At 39.1% G+C, this 23,704-nt stretch overlaps 1 protein-coding gene across 5 annotated transcripts in view; it reads right to left on the bottom strand.

The window, feature by feature from the left end:
- The window catches only part of arap1 (ArfGAP with RhoGAP domain, ankyrin repeat and PH domain 1), a 62,430-nt gene that overhangs the window by 36,945 nt on the left and 1,781 nt on the right, over positions 1–23,704 (bottom strand). For 3 of the 5 annotated variants that reach the window (XM_084951374.1, XM_084951371.1, XM_084951373.1), the window contains exons 2-5: positions 12,024–13,112; positions 6,409–6,578; positions 1,334–1,422; positions 1,159–1,241 (exon numbers count right to left, since the gene is read on the bottom strand). In XM_084951374.1, coding sequence (XP_084807500.1) covers positions 1,159–1,241; positions 1,334–1,422; positions 6,409–6,578; positions 12,024–13,030 — 1,349 coding nt within the window. In that variant the 5' untranslated portion in view covers positions 13,031–13,112. Of the gene's footprint in view, positions 1–1,158; positions 1,242–1,333; positions 1,423–6,408; positions 6,579–10,819; positions 11,010–12,023; positions 13,113–15,306; positions 15,429–23,704 lie in introns of those variants that run through there. The other 2 variants (XM_084951372.1, XM_084951375.1) reach the window with 2 other exon arrangements.

Here is a 23,704-nt window from a genome sequence, read left to right on the forward strand (position 1 = left end):
CGCAAACAGAAAAGGAAAAAGAAAGAAACATCACACAAACTTCATAAGAAACAAACTTCATTTTTCATCAAAGTTTAAGTCAGACAAGTTGTGCAAAAGTTTTGACAAAGCTAACTGTGTAACAATATAATTTTAAGAGATTACACAAAAGAGGTGAAGATCAAAGATTAGATCAGCATGTCTCAAATTAACTTACACAAACACTGCAATAAATGGACTGGTACTTATATAGTGCATTTCTATTCTAACTCAACACCCAAAGCGCCTTGTGTAACATTCACACAAACACTCTCGGGGTTCAGTAATAAGGATATTTCAACATGCAGACTAGAGTAGCTGTGGAATCGATCACTGACCAATTAGTAGTAGAGGTGGGAATCACCATACATCCCACGATACGATATTATCACAATACTTAACGCACGATACGATATTATTGCAATTTTTTTAACTATTTTGCGATATTCACATTCTGTACATAAAAAACTTTATCAATATTCATTTTATCTAATATCAAAGTCTCGCACTCAGTCTTTCTCTCATCTCAGTCAGTTTTATTGTTGACAAACTGAACGGTTTGTATTACAGTCTAGTCCAACTTAACTGAATGCAACCATCTGGTACAATTATAGCTATTCTGAACTATGCAATTTGTGAAAACTATGCAGCCCCTTCAGCAACTGAAGAATTTGAAAGTAAATTAAAACAAAATATAATTTTACATTAAATAAAAAAGTTTTAAACTTAATTAAAATAAAACATGTCTTAAATTAAAATAAGTAAACTGTCATGTTTATTGCTGCCATAAAAAAAGTTAAACACATTTGGACAGTGAAGGATTCTTGCTCAGAAAAAGGATCAACATGCTCTGAAGTCAGAGCATGTTCCAGTCCACAAAAACTTTTTTTGTAACAAAATATCGATTTCTGCTGTCCCTGTATCGATACATTATTAGCAAACAAAATATCACGATACTACACAGTATCGATTTTTTCCCCCACCCCTAATTAGTAGATTGGTGGATCAATACTCTACCTCCCAAGTTACAGCCATTCAGAATAATCAGCAACCAAAGGGAAACAAAACCCTGCAAACAGTGTGTTTGTATTTCACTTTCTGTATAAGGTTTGCATTTGTGTTGTTTTATGAGTGACTCACTCATAATCGTCGAGCACTCCATCGTCACTGCAAAGAGAACTCGGCCGCTTCTTTGTGTAATTTGGCACTTGCAGGGACATATCCTATTGGAGGAAGCGGGAATGATTCACAGGATATAGCAAGAGGAAAGAAAGAGCCGAAAAGCCTGGGAGTGGTCCGATTAACAATTTCTTACCCTCTCTGGTGGGTTCATTCGATGACCAGCGGGACCAAACAAGTCTGGCTCCTCGTAGTCATTTGAATTTTCGTTGACCGTAGCCAACACTGAACAAGAACAGAGAAAAGGAAAACAAATCAAGATTAAGCTAAAGTCTGGAGCAGGTTTTGCAGAACCTGAGAAACTCTGGAAACATGATATAAGTGCCGGGGGACAGTTTCAGTGAGGCAAATTTGCATGCTTACTCACTGGCCTTTACATTACAAGCCAATCCAGGAAGCTCAGAGAATACTTCCAAGGCAAAAAGTGAGTCACACTAGTAAAACTGGATTATGTGGATATGAATTTGTAGTAATTTTGGCTGTGTCAATGTTTGTAAGCGCAAACAAACTGAATTAATAGTGAGTGAGTTTTAATGGATATGCACCAGTTTGTGTCGTCTCTTTCTCTCCCCTTAAAACTCGTTTTTCAGGTTGAGCATCTACTATTAAGCAGAGCCGTATTACCACTGAAACATTATACAATATTGAGGTGAAACTGTTGCAGAAGATGAAATTCTGTGGTACATTAAAACTGAAGGCAGTGGTTTGCAAATCGTTAACACACCACATGTAAAATAAAAATCAATCAAATGTTAAAACTAAGATTTTTTTTAATGATATGCTTGCTTTGAATTTGAGACCAGTGACATGTTTAGAAAAAGTGAGGACAGGCCCATGCTAAACACTGTGTTGCAGTACATCTTTTTTTTTTTTAACCCACAAACAGTAAAGTGTGAAGTGAACAACTGCTGTAGTTTTAAAAAAATATCACTGAGCATAAATGGTTCACATGCATGCCACCCATGCTGTGTACTCCTACTGTACTGATAAAAACCTCTCTTCTCATTTTGATTGGTCATACCAGACTCAATGGGCATTTTTTGCAACTGGAAAAACAAATCCAATGGCAATCATAAACAGGACAGTTTAGCCTTAAAGTAAGTTTGGAGAACAGACAGCTATAGCTGAACACTCTTTGCGGTTCACCTCTGCAAATTCAAATCAGTGAACTGGAACTCTCAACCACGCTCATGCTGCTGTCACCTTCAGTACTTCGAGGCCTCTTTTCTTGTATTGTTTGTTTATACTTGATCAAATATTTTCAGAGGGCTGCAACCAGTCCAGTTTAACACATAGGCTCCTCCCCTACATAACCATGTAATTATAATACTTGGAAAATGTGGCACTCTCTTGCCAAAATCAACAAGACCTTTTGTGAAAATGGCATTACCTGTTTGACAGGTGATGTTGCTGCAAAGGGTTTAGATATTATGCAACAGAAATGGTTCACAGACGTGTAAGCTACCCATACTGTGTGCTCTTGTGCTTTAACAATACAGTCAATGGGCTATCTTCTGCCTTAAATACTCTTTTTCTCTGTGTGGTAGAATTTTAAACTGCATTCACTTTGTTAATGAACTGACACCTGGTCCCTAAGATGAGGCTGTTATTCTGAAATATTTCTCCAGATACTCTCTGTGATGAAAACCACTCTACCTTTGCTCATACAAGACTCACCCTCTATAATGTAATCTCTCTAGATCAATAGAAATACCAATTATATGTGAGATTTTACACAAAGTATTTTTTTAATTAATCAATTAATTTGTTTCATTTTGTCAAACTTTTTTATAATCAGTTGCTGACATTAAGTTCAAAATTAAATACAATGACATGTTGTCTTTGTATGATTTTCAATCAAATCTAATCCTATTGTGATTTCCATAGAACTGCATATTTCTTGTTTTGTGGACACTGGGTTTAAATGATTAAATATACAGCCAACATGACTACATGTATAAAAGGCTGGATACAGCCTTTTATACATGGTATTCATCTTTGGTATTCATCTTTGGTATTCATCTTTTCATTAAAAAAAAAGAAAAGATGAATACCAGAGTGTTAGTGAGAAGAGGTTTTTTCTTAAAATGGAAAACCAGGTTGGTTAAAATGGCTGGTGCCACCAAGGCAAAGACAAGTGAGCTCCCTGAAAGCCTGCCTCAGGTATGCTTTTATGTTGATAAACACCTGACTAGGTGTGGCCAATTAGCACCAGCTGAACACACTGAGGAGATTAGAGGCTGCAGAGGGACTTAACAACCAACTTGTTGCCAATCAACAAATCTAATTTTAAAGCACTCTAGGCAAACGGGAGGAGCAGGTAGGATATCTTCAACTTTTACCTACAAATGTATATTATGATAGTGTCATATTGAAATAGCTGTAGGATGATTTATAAAAAAAATGTTTAAATAAACTCACCTGCTTTGGAGGTCCCTCACACAGTTAAAAGAAGCTATTTGAAGTTTTTTGCTATCACAAAAAATGCTTTGATGAGGAAGCCCTATAATTTTAATCTACCGGTTAACATGTGACAATATACATGCTTGTGAATGATATTCAATAACTCTGAATGCATGAAATTAAAGAACCCATTTCAGAAACCAAATAGCCATGATAGCACACACACATTATAAAAATATCTTGTCTAGCTGTCTGCCCATCTTCTAAATTCAAATAACCTTTCAATGCTTTTCCAAGTATTCACTTGTGTCCATTTAATTTCTGCCACATAGGACAAGACTGTTCTCCAGTATGAGCATCTTAAAGCAAGAAGATGAGATTACAAAGACACATGCTGACTGATATGCAGATTCAGGCCTGAGATCGAGATTTTAATATAAAAAAAAACCCCAAAACACTGAAGCCTGACGGTCACACTGGGATGAAGCTGCTGCTTTGTCTAACTCACTACACAGTTCACCGCACAGAAGCAGGAGAAAGGAGGAAGAACTGTGGCGAGCAGACTGTATAATTAGTTAACCTTACAGCAGAGCTAAGGTTTAAAAAACTGGAATAAGAGGTGGACTAGAGACCGGCCCACCAGGTATTATAGGAAAAGCCATAAAGCCCTTTAATGAAAACAAACACTGTTGTGACAGTGATGTACACCATCTCGCTGGTATTAATGTATCAATCGAATAAACTTAAACCTACGCCATCCTATTCCTCCCTATTCTAGTATTCTAAACAGCATTTAGCAGAAATATTGAACAACCTAACTAATAGGTTGTAGCAAAAAAAAAAAAAATAGGGAACCACCCCCCACCCTCTGCCTCATGATGCTTAATTGACATAATCAACTTTAATTTAATGTATGTGTAAAACAAATGCATAGAAACCAATTATTTTTCTACAATAATTAAATAGATTCAACATCTTTCTTCAACAGAATTGCAGACTGCACAGATGGTACCTTCCCAAAGAAAAAAGTACTATAACTTACTAGGTTGTACATTAGACGTAATATTTACTACATACAATAATGGGTTTCTATACATTTTAGTTAAACTTTAGTTGTAAGATTCAGGTAATTTTTTTTAATTAAAAACTAGATATTTGAAATGAGAATAACAAAGAAAAGTACTTCTTTGTGCCCCCCTCTCCCTGTTAATGCCCTACCTGGCCCCCTGGCGACACTTTGCTAGATCCACCCCTGCACAGTTACCAGCCGTCAGCTACAAAGGATCCTGGTGTTATTTATCTCAGTTCATAACTTCCCTTCAACTCATTCATGTCACCTAAAAGGTAAACCTGTTTCTCCATCACCTGTTCAGCTCTGATGATTCAGTAAGGACATCTCCTGGTTTCATCTTCATGTTTCCCTCTAACCACATATCCAAACCGACATCATGACCAGCAGCTTTTACAGCTGTGGCTCCAGCAAACATCAGCTGATACTAGAAATTAATATTAAATACATTCTAACAACAGCTGATCAAGCTTAAACACGCCGTTGTTGTTTAGCACGAAATCCGCCGGTTTCCTCTTTCTGGCGCAAAGTGGGTGAACAAGAGAGATGGGACTTGTGACAGAAAAGCCGATCAGCTGATCATTGATCAGTTTCATGATTGAAGTAGCAACAGGAGAGGGAGGGGGAGAGAATGAGAGAAGAAGAGGCAGTTGACAGCATAAAGACGCAGAATTACTCCAACTTTGTGTCTTTTTTCATTCTAGCTGAAGTACGGGACAAACTGTGTTCCTTGTCAGCTCAATACGGAACTTCAAAGTTCGACCTTGTCGGCTGTAATCTATCCAGCCCAGAGTCGATCATAACCAATTAGCCAATCCACCACCTTTCATTGTTTATATCGTTACAAAAAAAACCCCAAACAAACAAACAACAAAACATCGGCCCATACAAACGAAAAATCACCATCGGCCCGGTATGTCCGTTGGCCAGTCCAGCTATGCCTCTAAGAAATAGAGCGATGAAGAGCGATGAATCTAATTTTGAAATTTTTGCTGGAATGATCATAAATGGGTATATAGAGGAGGTTGGGTTGTAGAGAGGTACAAGAGTGAATGTCTACAGCCATTGGTAAAAGACAGAGGAGGATCTGTCATGTGCTGTTGAGCATCATAAACACAAGATATTAATGGAATCTGGAAAATGTCTAATTAGCAGCAACTTAATTTTTCAGCATCACAATGATCCCAAACACACTGCTGATGCAGTAAAAGCACACATGGATAAGAAAAAACACACAGTGGAACACTATTAGTCATGGATTGGTCTCCTCAGAGCCTGGCCCTGAACATTATTGAAGCACTGTAGGATCATCTTGACAGAGAATGGAACAAAAGGCAGCCAACAAAGAAAAATAGCTTTCAATGTCTTTCAACAAGCCTAAAGAACTATTCCTGAAGACTACTTAAAGAAATGACAAGAAATTTCACCCAAGAGAGTTCAGGCTGTGCTGAAGAATAAAGGTGATCATACCAAACACTGACTTTCAAGCTTGTTAGAACTCTATAAACTCTGTTTTGGCTTATTTTCAAGGTATGTTGGCACACTTTTTATTAAATCACTGCACCTATTTCCCATTTTTGTGAAAAAAAAAATATAAGGAAGTGAGGACGATGCAAGACTAGGGACAGTACTGTAGGTTCTGTATTTTTAAATCTACCACAGCGATTGTTGTAATTAAGGGATGAAACACACAAAAAAATAAAATTAAAAATGGAACATAAGCTGATTATATTACTTACTATACTCGCTGGGAGGTTGGGGAATTCTCCTAGCAGGCAGAGCTGGCTGTATATCAAGTTGAGTCAACTGTTGTGGGCTTTCTTGAGTTTTAGGTGGCCTGATGCGAGGTGGGATCTCTGGAGTTTGTTCTCTGAGCGTGTCATCCATGCCTGTCTTGGTGGGAGATGGGCTGGAGGATAGAGAAAAATAGGGCAGGTCAAAAGAGGTTTGGAGGGGTGGGGATGAGTCCTTGGAAGCCATAGTGTTCTCAGATCGGGTAAAAATTCCAAGCAGGCGGCTGATTTTATTCATCTTCTTTCTATTTCTATATATATAGTTTATGTAGTTAGACACCCCTTCTTCTCTAACTCTTTTCTCACTCAATAGTAAAAACTGAAGTGTCCTTGTGAGATCTGACTCCAGGCACAAAAATTTGCTGGCGACAAAGCTGTGCAGAGCTTTTTTCCCTAAAGTTATAACTCTCGAAGAACTCCATAAAGTAACTTTTAAAAAATGAAAAATGAAAAATAAGGATCCATCTGGTAACCTCATTTAGTACAAATTAGGGACTGCTGCTCTGAAACCCAAGTATTCCACAGTTGTAGTAAAACTAATCCCAGACACTGAAACATGTGTTCCTTTGCTCTCCTCTTGACAAGTCTAGTTTTTTACTCGCACTTCTGGTTTAAAGAGCAAGCCTAAGCCTGCCTCACTTAAGTGATGCCACCTTATTGTAAACTCACGCTGCCTGTGTATACTCAGGAAACTCAAACACACAGACAAATATATCTTACGTGTGCCACACATATGCTGAGGTCATACATTCTGGTGTTTAACACTGCTCATCATATCAGTTTTTGTCATTTTCAGAATGCACTGTGCACCTGGCACAGCTCATCTGCCCTTATTAACGGTTTTGTTTTGATAAAACACAAGGTAGGGCCTTTTTGCCAGTAAGTGGCACACCAGGAAGAGAAAAAACAGGCTCATCTTCTTTCCCTCCCCATCAACTTTAGCCATCAATTGTTTGGTAATCCCATTGAAGTGTGGTTAAATTATGTGAGCTGAGTCAAAACATTCAATGGGGGCAAGCATGATTTTTTAAGCGAATGACAAAAAGGAAATTCCCTATGTCAAGACCACAGATGTCTTCTTAATGGGTGGGCTGTTTCACCCACAAATGTGGAATTTGTTAGTGAAAATGCAGATACACGTGCTTGTGAGATCTGTCATTATGTTCTGAATATTCAAATGCAAAGTCAACATTTTCCTAAGGACTGCAACCCACTGCTTGTTATAGATATTATAATTGGGTCAACTAATAGAATTAATAGAATTGATAAATAGAAACTAAACTAGGTATTTTCAAATACAAAACTATAATAACTCTGATGATCACATACATACGTAGAATGCATTGCCATATGTGCATATAGTGATGCTCATAATACAGTTATGGGGTGGGGTGTATCAAAGTTATGAGGTCAGGCTGAATGTCCGACATATATTTTGGATTTCTCACGCTTAATCCCAACAGGATGTATAATCCATCTATAAAAGAGGTCAACCTCCAGAGCTGATAAATGAAGCAGACATGGAAGTGTTAAAAATCTTCCTCTAGGTGCTACTTGAGGCTACTTCAGGAACCATATAAAACTTGGAAATACGTTTCAGGTTGGAAGAATGAAGCCAATGCATAAGTGCCTAAAAACCTGGAGTCTATCAAAAGGACATGTTTGCTTTTCCCCTGACAGACAGTGATAGCTATGTCTGCAAAGACACTCCATTCCTATAGAAGTCTATGGGAAAACAGCTTTCTGGCTTTATCTCTTTCAACACTATCCTACTGCGTTTATGGGCTCAGGCCGTCATTTTGGGTCATACTGACTAAAATATCAAGTCAGTTTTAAAACACTTGGTGGCACCGTGCTTCAAAATGGGGGAATATCAGTAGCACGAAAATGCATGCTGACACCAAACTGTCAATCACAAGTCCTGTCACTGTCAGAGCCGCCCTTCCTCTCTCTCATCCACTTAAACCAGGGGTGGATGGAACTTGACTGCATGCTGAGGTGGCAAACCCCAACCCTACTCAAGTAAATTTAAAGTGTAAGTGTTTGGGGAACATGTACTTCTAAAAGTACTTTTATTGCACCATGGTCATTCTCTCTGCTGTAACATGAATCAAATGGTTGAACTGCCACCACAGCATGCAGTCAAGTGTTGCTAATGACCTACTAATTTTATTTTAGGTGTGTTACAACAGGGACACATGTAAAAGTTTCAGGACACTGCCCCTCAAGGACTGGAGTTTGACACCCACGACTTAAGCCAGCGTCTGATTTGAAAAAGCTTCAAAATGTAGAGTCCAAAACCAGTGGTTAATGTCATGGTGGCTAGGTCCATCTTTTACACCATATATGGTTCTACCACAGACTCACTTACTAATTGCACAAAGGCAAAATATTTCCATAAAGAAACCTGAGAAATATCTCTCAAAGACAGCGAAAGATTGCAAACGCCATCGATAAGCGTGAACACAGACACCATTATAGTTTTGCCCTCTTGTATAGACAACCTCACTTGAAAGACAGCCCCATTACCACTAATGCCACATCACGTTATATCTAGATCTAACACAAACTCACCCTCATTGTGAACACTACCAAGCAGTACTTTACTTTTCTCACTGAGCCCTTTCAACTGCATGATAACTGATATTATCTGAAATATCATCTTGTTCTGCACCAAAGATGCACAAGATACACGCATGCTCAGACCTGATATTATGGGAAATTACACACACTGATTCATCAAACACTGTCGCAGATCATGTTTGATTTACTCATGCAATTGTTTTTTAAATGCCAAACATACACATTCCTAAATAGTATGTCAGTTATGCGGCCTTAAGAGTTAGTCATGAATGCACACCAAGCCAAAGATTGCAAAATGAACGCATTAACCGAACAGTGCATGTACGTCACTTTGTGCTGATGGTAAGTCAGGAGTGAACATGTACATCTGGTTTCTGTTTATCCAGTATTGTGAAAGTTCCTCTTTATTCCTCATATTTTTTTATGTGCTTGGATTTTGTTCTCATAAAAACGATCACTGAGATGAAACATGAAGACCGCAAAACAAATCTTCAGATTATTAGCTCACAAATATTAGCTCTGTATGAGAGGGAAATCACCTTTACTTCATAAAAAATAAATAAATAAATACACTGAAAGTGTCACTAACACCCCCTAATATTACTGTTTACTGGCTCCCATTAAATGCACTTCATAGGCACAATTTAAAGTCAGACAGTTGAGCATTCAACACTGACATGTTGTGAAAAACCACCAAGTCAAATTGCCCTTGGGCTGAATGAACACAGGAATTGAGCTGTTGACTTAAAAAAATACCATTCATGTATCATTTATGTAGGAAGCAGTGCCTGTGGACAAATTAGTACACACTTCATGCACTTGGCAGCAGGTTCAAAGTAGAATTTTATCAAGTAACTAGACTCATACTAAATATTAAACTTTAAAGACTGTATACAAGATCTTTGAAATTATTAAAATACCTCAGTTTAAAAAAAAAAAAAAAACTGAAAAAAAAAACATGCAAAAGCCTCACAATGACGGGAAACTGCCTTATTGACACAGTTCCTCCTTTTTCTCAGAGGAAGAGTGCTGAGAGGGGTTTTGCTAGCTTGGATTCTATATTTAACGACTCGGCTAGCTCACATATGACAGTCGGCTGAAGAAACAACGACTGCTCCTTTGTCCTCCCACGCTGAATATCTCTTAACTTATTTAGGCATTGCAGAATTATTCTTGTGACAAAACTGACTACAGTGCAGTTTAAGTCGTGGTGCTGACACTAAGCTAACATATGTGTTAACAGCACAGTTACTGTGGTCTTTAATGCAAGCTAGACTTAGCATTTCAGATACTTCATAGCTTATGTCTGAAGAAAACCGTCACTATGTCACTAGCAAAGCTAAGAACATAGTTTTTGTCTTAAAAATACACCTGACCTGCGTGTCAGCTAAACATGCCATGAATGCCTCTCCAGAATACCATCTTAAACTTGCCTTACTTGATTTCTTGAAAGACATACAGATAACATAACAGTAGTTTGAGTTTCCAAAGCACATCTATCGCCCCAGGACAAGAGAAGGGTCTCATCCAGTATCACTGCAATTGTAACCTGCCTTATTCTTGTGAAGGTAAAACAAATTCATGGAGTAGGCGCAACAGAAGTGTCACTAACATCACCAACACAGCAGAAAAGATGAAGCAAACTATAGAAAAGAAAAAGGAAGGCTTGCTTGTTTTGAAACCCACAGCAAGAAGAGTGTCGACGGGGGAAAGAGAGAGTGAATGCTAAAAATAAGTATAGACAGGATACAGATATGATTTATATAAATGTTACCTGTCCTGACATGCTCAAAAGGATTCCTCTTCCATGATGATACAAACACAAACTCTTCACAAAGCAGGAGGAAACTAGTTAACCAAAAGGGGGAGGAGGCAATGCAGCAACAAGAGTGTGTGAATATTCAAGGCTACAAAAACTCAGACAGTAGTTCCTGGTAATGCATCACAGTGTAGCTGTGCTCTCTGCCGTTAATCCTCACCGTCTTTCCCCTCCGTGTCTGTCACAGTTTTTTTTTACTGCTTATGTGCCCTCAACCGTGGCTTCCTCCCTCCCTGTAAAAGCCAGTTTCCTTTTTAAACATGTTTGTATTGCTCATAATAAATGTGCTATTAAATGTACTGGAGTCAAAGCATTGGTTTCCTTTCATTAAAGCAATACAGCAAAAAGGGAGAAAAAAGCTGTTCAGCCGGTGTGATTTCAGAAGGATTTACACAAACTGAGATATAACATATTACTGCCAAAGTATCATCAGTGAAAGCAGCTGAAAATTCTGCTGCTTAAGGGAAAATGTGTGGCCTTCAGTGTGCTAATTGGAAATTCACACTATTGCAAATACATCAGTGTAAAAATGACTATGAAGAAACTGCCAAATAACACTCCCTGCGCAAAACTTTAACTCATAAGGGCAGAAACGCTTACCACAGAACCTTTGAAAAAAAAAACAAACACTAACCAGAAAGGGCTCAGTAGTAAGTTAAGAGCAACTTTAAAATAGACTACAGTTTCACACAGGGGTTGCAGTTTGCTCAGATGAAGCCTTGTCGACGTATTTCCGTATTCAGAAGGCCACAGAACTTTATGTCCAGTCAAGTGTGCTGCGACCCTTCAGTTTCAGGAAGTGTCTAATTTTACTTTCAGGAAGTGTTCAAAAGTCCCCAGTAAATTTTGCGTGTCATCATGGTAAAGTACACAAGAGATGCACTTTTCAAGCTTGGCCTGTAGATGGCGCCACAATCCACTGGTAACATTTGAGAGGGTTTTTGATCATTTATCAAAACACATAGTTAACAGTGGTAATACAGATAATGGTGGTGAGAGAGAGCATGTGTGTGTATGTTTGTGAGGGAGACAGCTAGCAAGCGCTAGCCTGTGGGATTTATCATATTTTTAGGCTCATCTTTTTTTACCTGTAATAAACTCAGTGGTTAATGTGCATCTTTTTGCAAAATGAGGCATCTGCATTCAAATGGAGCCTTACCTGTGAGTTCTGGGAGACTGAACAGGAAACCGTTGAGGGATTGGTGGAGGGCCTTTAGATGCTATTCCTGCCTTTGGAGGAAGAGGTGGAATATTTCTACTGCAAGGGGAGTGGATGGGAGAAACAGGTGAAGATTTTCTTCCTCCATCGATAGTTAGGTATTGGGCATTCGGCTGAATGGCTAATGTCTGAGGCCTATTTGCAGTAGAAGGGAGGTCTGGATGGTGGGATGGTGGTTGGGGGGGTGTATATGTGGAACTGGGGGACACAGATCGGCATTGTAAAGCTGGAGCCCTGACCTCTCGTCTTTCCAGTTTAGGGGAGCCAGAGGTTTGAACAGGGGGTAAGGTGAAGGGCTGTGGAGGGCAGTTTGGTGTGCTTCGGGGGGGAACAGGGGGCAAAGAAGTGTCCAAAGCTGGAGGGGGGCTAGGGTCCAAGTTGTCTGGAGTAGTAGAGCGAAACTTAGTCCTTTCTTTTGGCACAGGTTTCTTCCTCTCTCTATCTATCCCTCCATCCCTCTCTTTCTCCCCGTCATTTCTAGGTACCATCTGTCTTTTCCCAGGAACCGGCTTCTCTCCTTCACCGCTGCTCTCCTGCATTCTGGATACTTGTCTTTCTCTGGGGACTGGCGTTTCTCGTTTCCTAGGTGTAGGTCTCAAAGTCTCTCCATCTTGCTTCACATTGTCCTGAAGGAGAGATTTTTCATATGGTGGGACAGGCAATGGTCTATCTCCCCCCAGAAATTCAGCTTGTCCCATTTCCTCTGATCTCTCAAACGGTCCGATGGTGTGAGCGTCATGATTCCCATGTGTTTTGTTCAGACTTGCCAAGATGCGCCTCTGGTGACCTGGCAGGGTGATACCAATGCATTCCAGTTGCTCTGGTGTGAGGCTGCGACACTGTTGTAATGTTGCATATCCGGCACTCTGAAATGCATCGGAATACTGCTCCAGGCGAAGTACGCCCAGCCACTCCCCCACATTGGCACAGGATTCAGACTGAGACATGGCTGATGTGTTTGTATGTGCTGCTCGTGAGAGTCCACGGAGAAAATGCAGACCTTAATGCATCAGATCATGGTTACACAACCTGCAGAAGAAACAGAACAAGGAGACGTGTCAATGCATCCCATCAGGGAACAAGCAAAAATTAAAACAAAAACTCTCCAAAGCAATGACATTTTTTAAAATGATTTCCTGAAAACCTTGTTTTAGTTTGTGGTTTGTGTTATTTTAGTTTGTGTGTGTGTGTCATGCAAGTATGAATGCGGCAAATCCTGTCTTGGGAAATATGTCAGCCTGCATTAATATGTGTGGTTCTAAAGATAAATCGTGATCAGTAATGAATAGTGCAATCATAACCATAATTCAAGAAGTTGCTATTTTTATTAAGTGTCTAAACAACTGCAGCAAAGTTATATGCAACATGTGGTGGATGTTTCTTTCCCAGGTAGAAGAGGAAGTTGAGTCGCCACAACAGTAAACTTCAATAGTAGTTCAGTCATTCTTATAAGTGGTGTCACATTAGTCCATTGACATGTGTGTGTATAAAAAGGTTGAACACAAAGTAGAAGAAACTGCCATTTAAGTCTGCATTTCTCTGCCTAAACATGTTTTCTTTAAGTTTCTAAACTAGTCAGTTTTGTTGCACTATCGCAACAGACTACTAAGGGAGGAAGTGTAAGTGGCACAATGAGTATTGGCACAGAAAGCATGTCTCTAAATTCTCCGTAAGCCTTTCAGTCATGTTCAGCTTCCTGCAAACCACTAAAATTCCTCATAGCACTGTCATCAAGGTATTACCGTAAGTTTTTTTTTTTTTATCACCGGTGATGACCCAAGGCCTAAACACTAACCCTAATGTTTTGGAGTAAAGTAAAACTGACTTATTTGGAATAAATTAACTAGTTTTGAGGATGATTTTTATGATAATATAGATATGGCACTTTGTGTCTGTATTCAAAATGTCCAAGAACAGCTTCTACGCAAATCTGTGAAAATGTTAGGCTTTGATTAACAGTAGATGTCATCTACCAGCACTCACACAGCGCAAAAACGTAACAACCACAATCAATAGCTCAATAAAGACTATACCGATGCACAACTTCAGTGAGCGTAAAAATATTTCCAATAGTTCTTCTCGACTGTTCTATAACGTGGGAAGGTACAAGCTTTTCTAAATCGATAGTCAAAAACCTTCTGCAGTCACTCTGCCTTTTATCTTCCTGCCTCTTACTTGTGACCACAGGGGAAGCTGTCGGTTTCCCATTAAGAGCCGCAAACACAGTCTTTCCTCCGCACACCCTTGCACACAAAACTATATTTCACTTGATACAATCACAAGAAAAAATAAAATATGCGTGGATGACTTTAACCTCTTTACTGTTCAGCTCACTAAAAAACAAAAACATGCCTGACTGAAAATATACTATTCAAAAAGAAAAAAAAAAAAACAGTTTATACTTTATTCTCCAAATCTCACATAACAAGAAAATATGTTTAATAAGACTAAAAACATTTGACTTGCACAAATTATATGATATTTACGGTAAGAACTTTTCCTCGTCACAAGTTTGCATGCAAGTATCACACGGCGGATATCAGAAAATAAATAGAGTAAGACTACACCAAACTAGAATTTCTATTACTTGCATGACCACAAGGGCTGTTGTGGGTATATTGGTAGGCAGTCAAACTATGGACAGGTTGTGAAATGTCTGGTCGCAAAACTTAACAGGTGTGTATTTGAGTTTAAACTAAAGGGAAGGTTCGCTCATTAACTTGGTCTGATCCATCAATAATTAGTGAAGGCCATCAGAAGATGTAACATCATGTCAAGATGGTTATGAGTTTTCCTTTGATAGAAACTGTTTAGTTTGGTTTTTTTTACTGACAAGTTTAAAATTTAAAGATACACACCTAAGCATTATTAACAGACACTTTAGCTCACTGACTAGCAACAGAACATGCAAAAGAGAAGATATTTAAAGCATTATATAAACCTGATTCGGTTTGGTGATTAGACAGAGTTGTTAAGGTTGAGTGAAGTCATAGTCACCAGCCCAGTATGATATAAGACAGTGTACCGGCTGCCAATGTGATGCATTTCATTTCCTGTCCAAAGTTTCCTCTAACAACTCAGAGCACAGCGTACAGACAGTGTGAATCTTGCTCTCTTCTCTCCAATCAAAATGCTTCCCATTTTTGAATTGAGGAACTCAAAAAACAACCCAATGAAAAACAGTCTGATTGGTCTTCAGCCCCTTCACTGAGGCGTTACTCACCAAACTGAGCAAAAAGTGTCTAACGAGTGAGCAGCAAGTGTTAGCATCTTTCACCATCTTAAATCAGCACTTTGTTGCAGAGAAACCCATGATTGGCTGCATCTGGGCATCTGCGTGGGTGTCTGCGGGGAAAACCACAATAAGTGGTAAACATGAACACTGTAGTTAAGCTTAACGCTATCATTCACAGTTGTGCCTGTTTAACTCGATAAACATCTGTAGCCCCTCAATAGTGGCTCCATTGCACTAATCAAGACATGAAAAAGGTAAAAGCAGATGTAAAGTAGAGAAGTGAAACAATACTGTTGAAATATGTAATCTTGAGTATTGTGCCCATGCATCACATCATGAAACACTTAGCTTACGTCAGCTGATATCAGTTTGTGCATCTCAACATAAAAAGCATTACTTTGTCAGCTGTTCTAAGTCTGTCTGCCTCTTGAAGGCAATTTCAATTAGGTTGCTATTCAATTGACACTCACCTGCCACTTTATTGGGTACAACTGTTCAAACGCTCATTAATGCAAATAAGCCAATCACATGGCAGCAACTCAGTGCATTTAGGCATGGAGGTAGCTTGCTCCTTAGTACTGACTGAGCATTATTTTAACACCACAGCCTATCTGAGTATTGTTGCTGGCCATGTCCATCCCTTTATGACCGCAGTGTACCCATCTTCCGGTGGCTGCTTACAGCAAGATAACACAGCATTTGCATCATCTCAAACTGGTTTCTTAAACATGACGATGAGCTCACTGTACTCAAAAATGGCATCCACAGTCACTGGCTCTCACTCCAATAGAGCACTTTTGGGATGTGGTGGAACAGAAGAATCTCAAAATGAATTTGCAGCCAGCAAATCAGCAACAACTGTTTGATCCTATCATGTAAATATGGACCAAAACCTCAAAATTTAAGCCATTAAGACTTAAAGCTGTTCTAAGCAAAATACTTATGAACTTTGATAAATGCTTCATGTGTTTGCAGTTCATTAGTCTAAACATAACCTGAACCTATTGCTGTACTATATTCAGAAAGATGAACCTGACTGTGGTCTTTAATTTTACACCAAAACAGAATATTCACAAAACTGCTAATTATTTTAACTGCTGAAAAGACTGACAAAGAGTGTGCATGAACACAGAAAATATCAGGTTCCTCCTTAATTCTGCAAATTCAGGTTGATTATCACCCCTGACTTCCTTTTTTCTATTCTCTGTGCCTCTCCTTTTTATTTATCTCTTTTTTTCTTCAGTTTCCAGTCAGCAATTTGAATTCAATTCATCTGTCTCTCCGTTCATCTCCCCCTCCCTCCCACTCAGAGAGCTGCCAATAACAGGGTCTCTGTGCTCTCCACAATGGGGCATTTTGTTGCCTAGGCGAGTACACGCACATACTGACAAGCAGGAAGGAAAAACATGGTCAAGGCCCACTGTTGGAGCCTGTTCACACACTCTAAAACAAGTGCTCACCTAATGATATTGTGTGTAGGTGCGTCTGTGTGTGAGGGGCGCCTCAATTTCACCATTAATCCAACACACAGAGATACCCAGGGTGCTCCACTGTCCGCACTCATCACAGTGCTGGTTGGCATCAAATTTAACCTCATCTACTGTCTGAATCTGCAGTTTTTAAGTATATAATAGTGATTTATGAGACAAAGTGATGTCTACTGAACTTTATCGCTTATTAAAAGAATTTAAAGGCCTCTCAGCAACAATGTTGGTGACACATAAAACACATTACCATCCCTCTGCTGTACTTGTAAACACACCACATAAATAGTGTGGCAGGGCTGCGTACAGTATGCCACACAGTTTAAAAAAGAAAATGCAAAGACTACCATTGTATGGCCAGTTGTCACACTATGAGTCATGTGGTTTTTAAAAAGCCACAACAACTGCTGTGTTGTTTTTTTACTCTTAACACTTCACTGGTCCTAAACTAAGAAACAAGCTTTTTATATTGCACGTCTTGTGCTAGTTTTTACAAAGCGAGGAGAGTCTTTGTTCTGATTCGAAGACTAAATATTTCACTTACATGCTCATACTGCCGAATGTGTAACAACACAGTCTAGAATAGCATAAACCTTGCTGTATCCACCACGACATTCACCAGCATGGACTAGAATCGCATTCACTGAGCCTAGCGTATAATTTGCAAGTCATTTAAATAAGAGAAAATAAAGTTAGACTAGACACCTAGTCTAAAAGACAGAAATCCCCAAAATACTACACGTGATCCTAGGAGCTTAATTAATCCTCATTACTCAGATCGTGTTTTAAATGTTGCTGACGTCTGTCGGAGCTGCAGCCACAGACAGTGACTGGGGGTGTCGTAATATCTCTGAACCATTAACCGTTTAGTGCATCACTAAAATAAGAATAAGATGTTTAACCCACCAGTATTTTGTGAGCTGACTAGCATGGGGCAGCAACTGTTTGACGTTTGGTTGACTAGTCGTCCACATTTCTAGCCTGGGCCATTTCGGTTTTATGTGAGCGTTTTTGAAGGTGCATACTAAAACACCCGAAGCACATTCATGTGTCCCTCTGTATTTTTCATTTCACAAAGCAAGCTAATCAAGCTTCGATTAGCCATTAGTACCGGCCAGGCTTGCTGAATGTATTTAACTTTATTCATAAACAATAGGGCCGATTACTTACAATCGTCTTCTCCTTCATTTTGATGTAGAACAACAGAAGGAGCTCTCGGAGTATTTTCATAATCAATTTTGATCAGCGAGTGGCAGTGCTAAAGCATTTCAAAGAGCAACATTTGACTGGCTGATAACTGCACTTGCAATGTTGTACAGTGCAGCACGTGACCTCACCCCGTTAGAAAAGAACGAGAAGTGAGTTTTACACTGAAATGTGTACGTGTTAAATCTGCATTTAAGTGATGGTGAATACAAACACCTGCTTACAATTGCAATTCAAATGAACTGCCACACATATTTTTGCCATTTGTTGCTGCGAGTGTAATCTATAGGCTTGGGTAAACCACAGAAACACATAGCTTTCTCACAGCTTTACTCCAGCCCTACTGCCTACACAGAAGACATTATTTGAGAAGTATAATCCAGCATGCCTTTGCAGGGCTCGCAAAATCGCTAGCCCCAGGACGTCGGGCTAGCGATTTTTCCGGTCGGGCTACCAAAATCCATCTCAGCCCTGCCCGTCGGGCTATCATAGAAAGAAAAAAAAAAAATGTCAATGCTTTTGCATTCTTTCGCAAACATAGCTGGGCAATTATGTCATTGGCATCGATGAGCCACTGTCAATATGTGACATATTGAACTCGCGTTTGAATTTGCGCTTGTTTTTTGCTTCACTTTCACTTTGCGATCACGCAAACTGTGAATAGAGAGCGGCAGCTACTGATTGGTGAGTGACAGATTAATTGCGCACCAATTCCTCTGACATCGTCTTATCACTCAGTAGCTTACCGTACTATTCAAACGTGGCAAGTGAAATCTCCCGCAGCAAGCTTAAACATGTGATAGAGGTTGATTGCACAGAGAATCACTGATCATTATGCAAGTGTGTGTGTAAAAGCAGATGGATTTACGCAGGTATTTTAGTTCTGCTCAGCCAAATAAGACAGGTCAGGGTGAAGAAGGGACAGCCAAAGAAAAGCTGATCACAAAACGGAAAAGTTACGGCAAATCAGACTATGAGGCAAAAACAAAAGCGCAGCTTTTTTGGTTTCATGGAATATGAATATGACGAGCTAAATAACATAATGTTCTGCCGGGTGTGTCTTGAGTTTCCCTCAATTTCTGAGTCGACAAGCACCTTTGTTACTGGGACCAGTAATTTTAAGAAAGACCCCATTAGAACCCATGAGAAATGCAAGAAATGCATTATTGCTCAGTCTGCAGTATCTTTCCCAGAACAAACGCCAATTGCAAAAAACATACCAAAAATAAACCAAGCACAACAAGAAGTCCAGAAGAAACGCAGAAGAAAAAGCTGTTTAGAACAGCGTGCTATGTTGCAAAGAGTGAACTACCTTTGGCAAAATTTAGCAGTCTTTGCAAACAAAGCAAATGGCCTAGATCTTGGTTCCACTTGCCTCTTACCCTTGACTTCAGTGGAAATTTCAGATTCAGGATCTGACACAGACTGATTCATGTTCTACACACTTCTTACAAATTCATAGAAATTTCTGTTCAATTAGAACCAAATATTTGAGTTAATGATTGTAATTTTTATACAGTTGTTGTAATTTGTGTTTTAACTATTTTTTTAAGTCAATCAAAAAAATTGTCCTCTTTTTTTTTTCAGGCTACTTAAATTTATTTTGGGCTACCAAAAACTGAAGAGTGTCTGCCCGAAGGGCTACCAGGGATTTTGAAATTTTGCGAGCCCTGCTTTGAGTCCTACTTGCAAGTTTCGAAACAGCAGCTTGAGATTTGACCGGAAAGAAACGTTGTGATGATGTTACACCTCTACTGGCCTTCTTGCAATGGCTTTCAGTCAATTTCAGGGTCCAGTTTAAAATTGTATTGCTTGTTTTTAGCATCTCAGTGGTTTGGCACCCACTTACTTTACAGAACTTTTGAAACCCTACAATTCTACCAGCCACTGGCGTCTATGAACCAGCTCCTCTTGGACAAGATCCAGGCTTAAAAGCAGAGGCGATGGGAACCATCCCTGAAAAGGATCTAATTTTTGGAACAACTTACCTCTTTACATAAGAGCTGCCCACTCTCTTGCTTTCAGGTCTAGTTGAGCAGAGTACCCTAGCTTTTATTATGCAAACGCAGACTTACTTGCTTCTTTTGAGTTTTAGTGTACATTTATTCAGTGTTGTTACATTTAGGTGTATATTTTGTATAACTTGTACGGCACTTTGAGGCTGTTTAAAATGTACTATAGAAATAAACTTGGACTTGAAACAGACTTTTTGAACAAACTAAATATTTTAAATAGTGATACTGATAAATATCAGTATATTTCACAGATATTCAAAATGACTGTTGGTCAAAATCTGGACCATGAACTAAGCAAACAATGATGTAATCAGCAATACCATCACATCAACACACGGACCCCTGCAATATGGTCATGTTGTAAATTTTAAACTATTTAAGTGGACATATGCAATCACAACAGATTATATCCCCATAACTTGGAAACAAACATATACGTAAATGTATATGTGACATACAGGCAATGGTTGTGTTATGAATAATGTTAAGCAGTTTTTTAAGGTGCAAAGGATGCCAGATTATGATGACCTGATATGTGGCATACTATGAAGTAATGTTATTTCTACCCACTGATGGTTGTTTACAAATTAGGGATGTATTACAATCTAGATGATCACTCTTAAACCACTACACTTTGGTTTGGTGTTACACAAGTCACAATTTCTTTTATGCCATTTCTCTCAGGGGTCAAAATGAAATGTTTTCTAATAATGCTGAAGACTATTAACCGAGTTGGCATTTGAAGAATTCCTGAACTTACCAAAATTTAAATTTAAAAAAAAAAATCCAGAATTTACCAAAAGTTCCTCTCCTGTGTAACTGTTCGTGTTATCCTGAAGGGGTGGGCAGAGTAGCATAGGAGGAACAGAGAGAAGAGTCGACGGGGTCAAGCTGACACTTCCTAAGCCTGCCAACAACAAAAGCCTTCCAACAAGTGGGAATTCTTCTAAACCCAAAGATACAGGCCGACCCCAAACATCTGGTAGCGGGACAGCTGGTCCTGGCATGAGCATTAGCAACTCTGCTGAATTACAGCCAAACAGCCCAACCAACGCATACCTTAACAGCATTTAACCGTCACTTTATTTCAAAGGCACTTATGGGGATTGGGATATGGTAGTGAGGAGCTATCCCTCCAAATGGATAACATCAGTTGATACAATTAGTAGCAATGCATCAATCCAATTTTTCCTACTTTTGTTAAGTTAGCAGTGCCCTGTCTTAGGGTACCTGCAGATGTTGAGCACAGATCTGATACCAGCATTTAATGAATGAGCTACATTCGTCACCGAAGCATACAGATCAACATCAAATATTTTCTGTTTATCATATTTTTTTGCTCTAGTCTCATTTCAGCTTAAAATCACTACTAAAGTTGTCCCAGTTTCTCCTTTTTCTGCTTTCGGTCTTACTGATAATACAACTACACACATACATACACATTTGTATCGCATGTGGACTGAAACTGACAAGAAAGAGGTGAAGTGAAATTCTATCAATGGAGTTGATCAACAGACGCTATGCTACAGTGAGTGCAATGAAAACTCCCAATAAGTGATACAACTGTTAGAACCAACGAGACAGAGCCACAGAGCGAAAGGAGCTGTCAAAAAAGAAAACAAAAAGTCATCTGAACGCTTCAGTTGAGCCAGTTGACCACAGTAAAGCCACAAACTACAGTAGGGCAACGATTAAAATAAAGCCGCTGGTACTGTTACTCTGAAATACCACCTGTTAGTTTTCTCAATGCAAGATCAGATTACCTATTAATAACTACTGATGACTTTTGGCTTAGCCAGCAGAGGACTGAATTAAATAGATGGTTCAATAGATCAGCTGTTGTCACCATCACACTAGTCAAGATCAGATCGATATACAATCCAAATATCATATTCCTTTGTCTACAAAACCAGTACAATCAGTACAACTTCAAAACTTCTATTCCTTTCTACTCATACTGTGTATGGAAAAAGGCCATAACGCAAAGTATCCTTACTGTTATCCACAGTATCCATGTACATCAGTACAGAAATGTCCATGATGTGTTTGAGAAATTTAGAACATGTCCAATTTGGTGTACTAAAAACAAAAACTAATGAGAAACATATTATACAAGAGTAACTACAACATCATCCATTAGATGCTGGTCAATGTCCTTTGGGACTCATAGTTTCCTTCTCTCTTCCTCTTCCCTTGTTTCCTAGATTAAGACTGAAAAGCAAGTCTGTGGAGAACAGGCCAAGATTACTTTTTTTTTTTTTTAAAGTCCCTACAATCTACAGTGAGATCTAACTCAAAAATATAATACAATACAATACATGCAGTTAACATGGAGCAAATCTGCATTCACCTTAATGGACTTAATGACTAAGTCCATAATTAATTTCTCACTGTAACACTGTCTGATCTTTCAGATCAGGTGGTAAAGAATGAAGCTGCTTGCTCTACGGCTGCTGCTCAATATACCAGCTTTTAACGATTTGCACTGCCTTAACTCTTCATTTAATCTCCAGAGTTTTAGACGGATGTCGTCCTTATAGGAGCTGCTGAAAAACACAGCATATACAAGAGACATGAGTCAGATACCCATCACCAGACACACTGCTGCTTTCAGCCCACTTTCAATTAGGACTGAATAGTGACTCAGTGCAGCCAGCACAGCAATGCATCTTAACAATGTCCTCTAGTGAATAACCTTATGTGTGCACGCACACATGCACACACACTTACCCCTTACTCCCAGGGCTGCAACATTTCAGCAGGTTTCCCACGGCAACCCAACCTAACCAAACTATTATATTTAGCCTAAGAATTGCACCAAAGTTATCTGAAGTAAAAGCATGTTTTTCTATATCTAAGTGCTTTCTATCTAACATTCACACACATTCATACTCTGATGAATCAGAATCAATCATCAGAATCAGAACATATTATTAATGTATTTAGTCCCAGAGGAAATCTTTCAGATAATTTCCTCTGGGACTAAATAAATCGGAGAGCAACCTGATAATAGAGGACCTGCTCTACCTCACGAGGTGCAACCACCCACCCCCCACCTTCACTTTCACAATATAAAAACAACTAAACTAAACCCTCAGGGGTCATCACAGCAGAGGGATCCACATATTTGTATTGGCGAAGTTGAAGCTCCCCTCTCAGGGATTTGTGCCTCCTCCCAGTCAAGGACTGGGGATCTTTTGCTCGTCAGGTAGTCACTACACTACACTCAGGCAGTTCACTGTTAAGTTTATAAAGATCTCAGATGAAAAGTAAGAAGTGAAACAAAAGTTAAGCTGATGGGATTTTTTTTTTTTTTAGTTAACATGAACAAGAGTCTCCTGATGCTATTAGGCTAACCTTCATTTAAATCAAATCAAACCTGAAGCTGTAATTTTTAAGCAGCCTTCTGATAAAAAACAAAACAAAACACAACAACAAGTCAGTAAATGTGAATTCTCCTGCCTACTGCATTTATTCAAGCAGCTCCTTTGACTAAAGCAGACTCCCAGCACTGTTTGGACAGCCAGCCAAAATTTGGCTGAAATTAGAGGGATTCATTTAAGGCTGCAGATTTCTAATTTCAGTAGACAGCTGTTTGTTGTACACTTTCAAAACCTTAAAATATGAAGCGCTCAGTTGTCTGCTAAGGTCAGTGTCCTCTCACCTCGTTTCAGGGTTATT

This window comes from Perissodus microlepis, chromosome 14, assembly GCF_051167445.1.
Source record: "Perissodus microlepis isolate ML-2025 ecotype Zambia chromosome 14, ASM5116744v1, whole genome shotgun sequence".
In the NCBI taxonomy this organism is placed as follows: Eukaryota; Metazoa; Chordata; class Actinopteri; order Cichliformes; family Cichlidae; genus Perissodus; species Perissodus microlepis.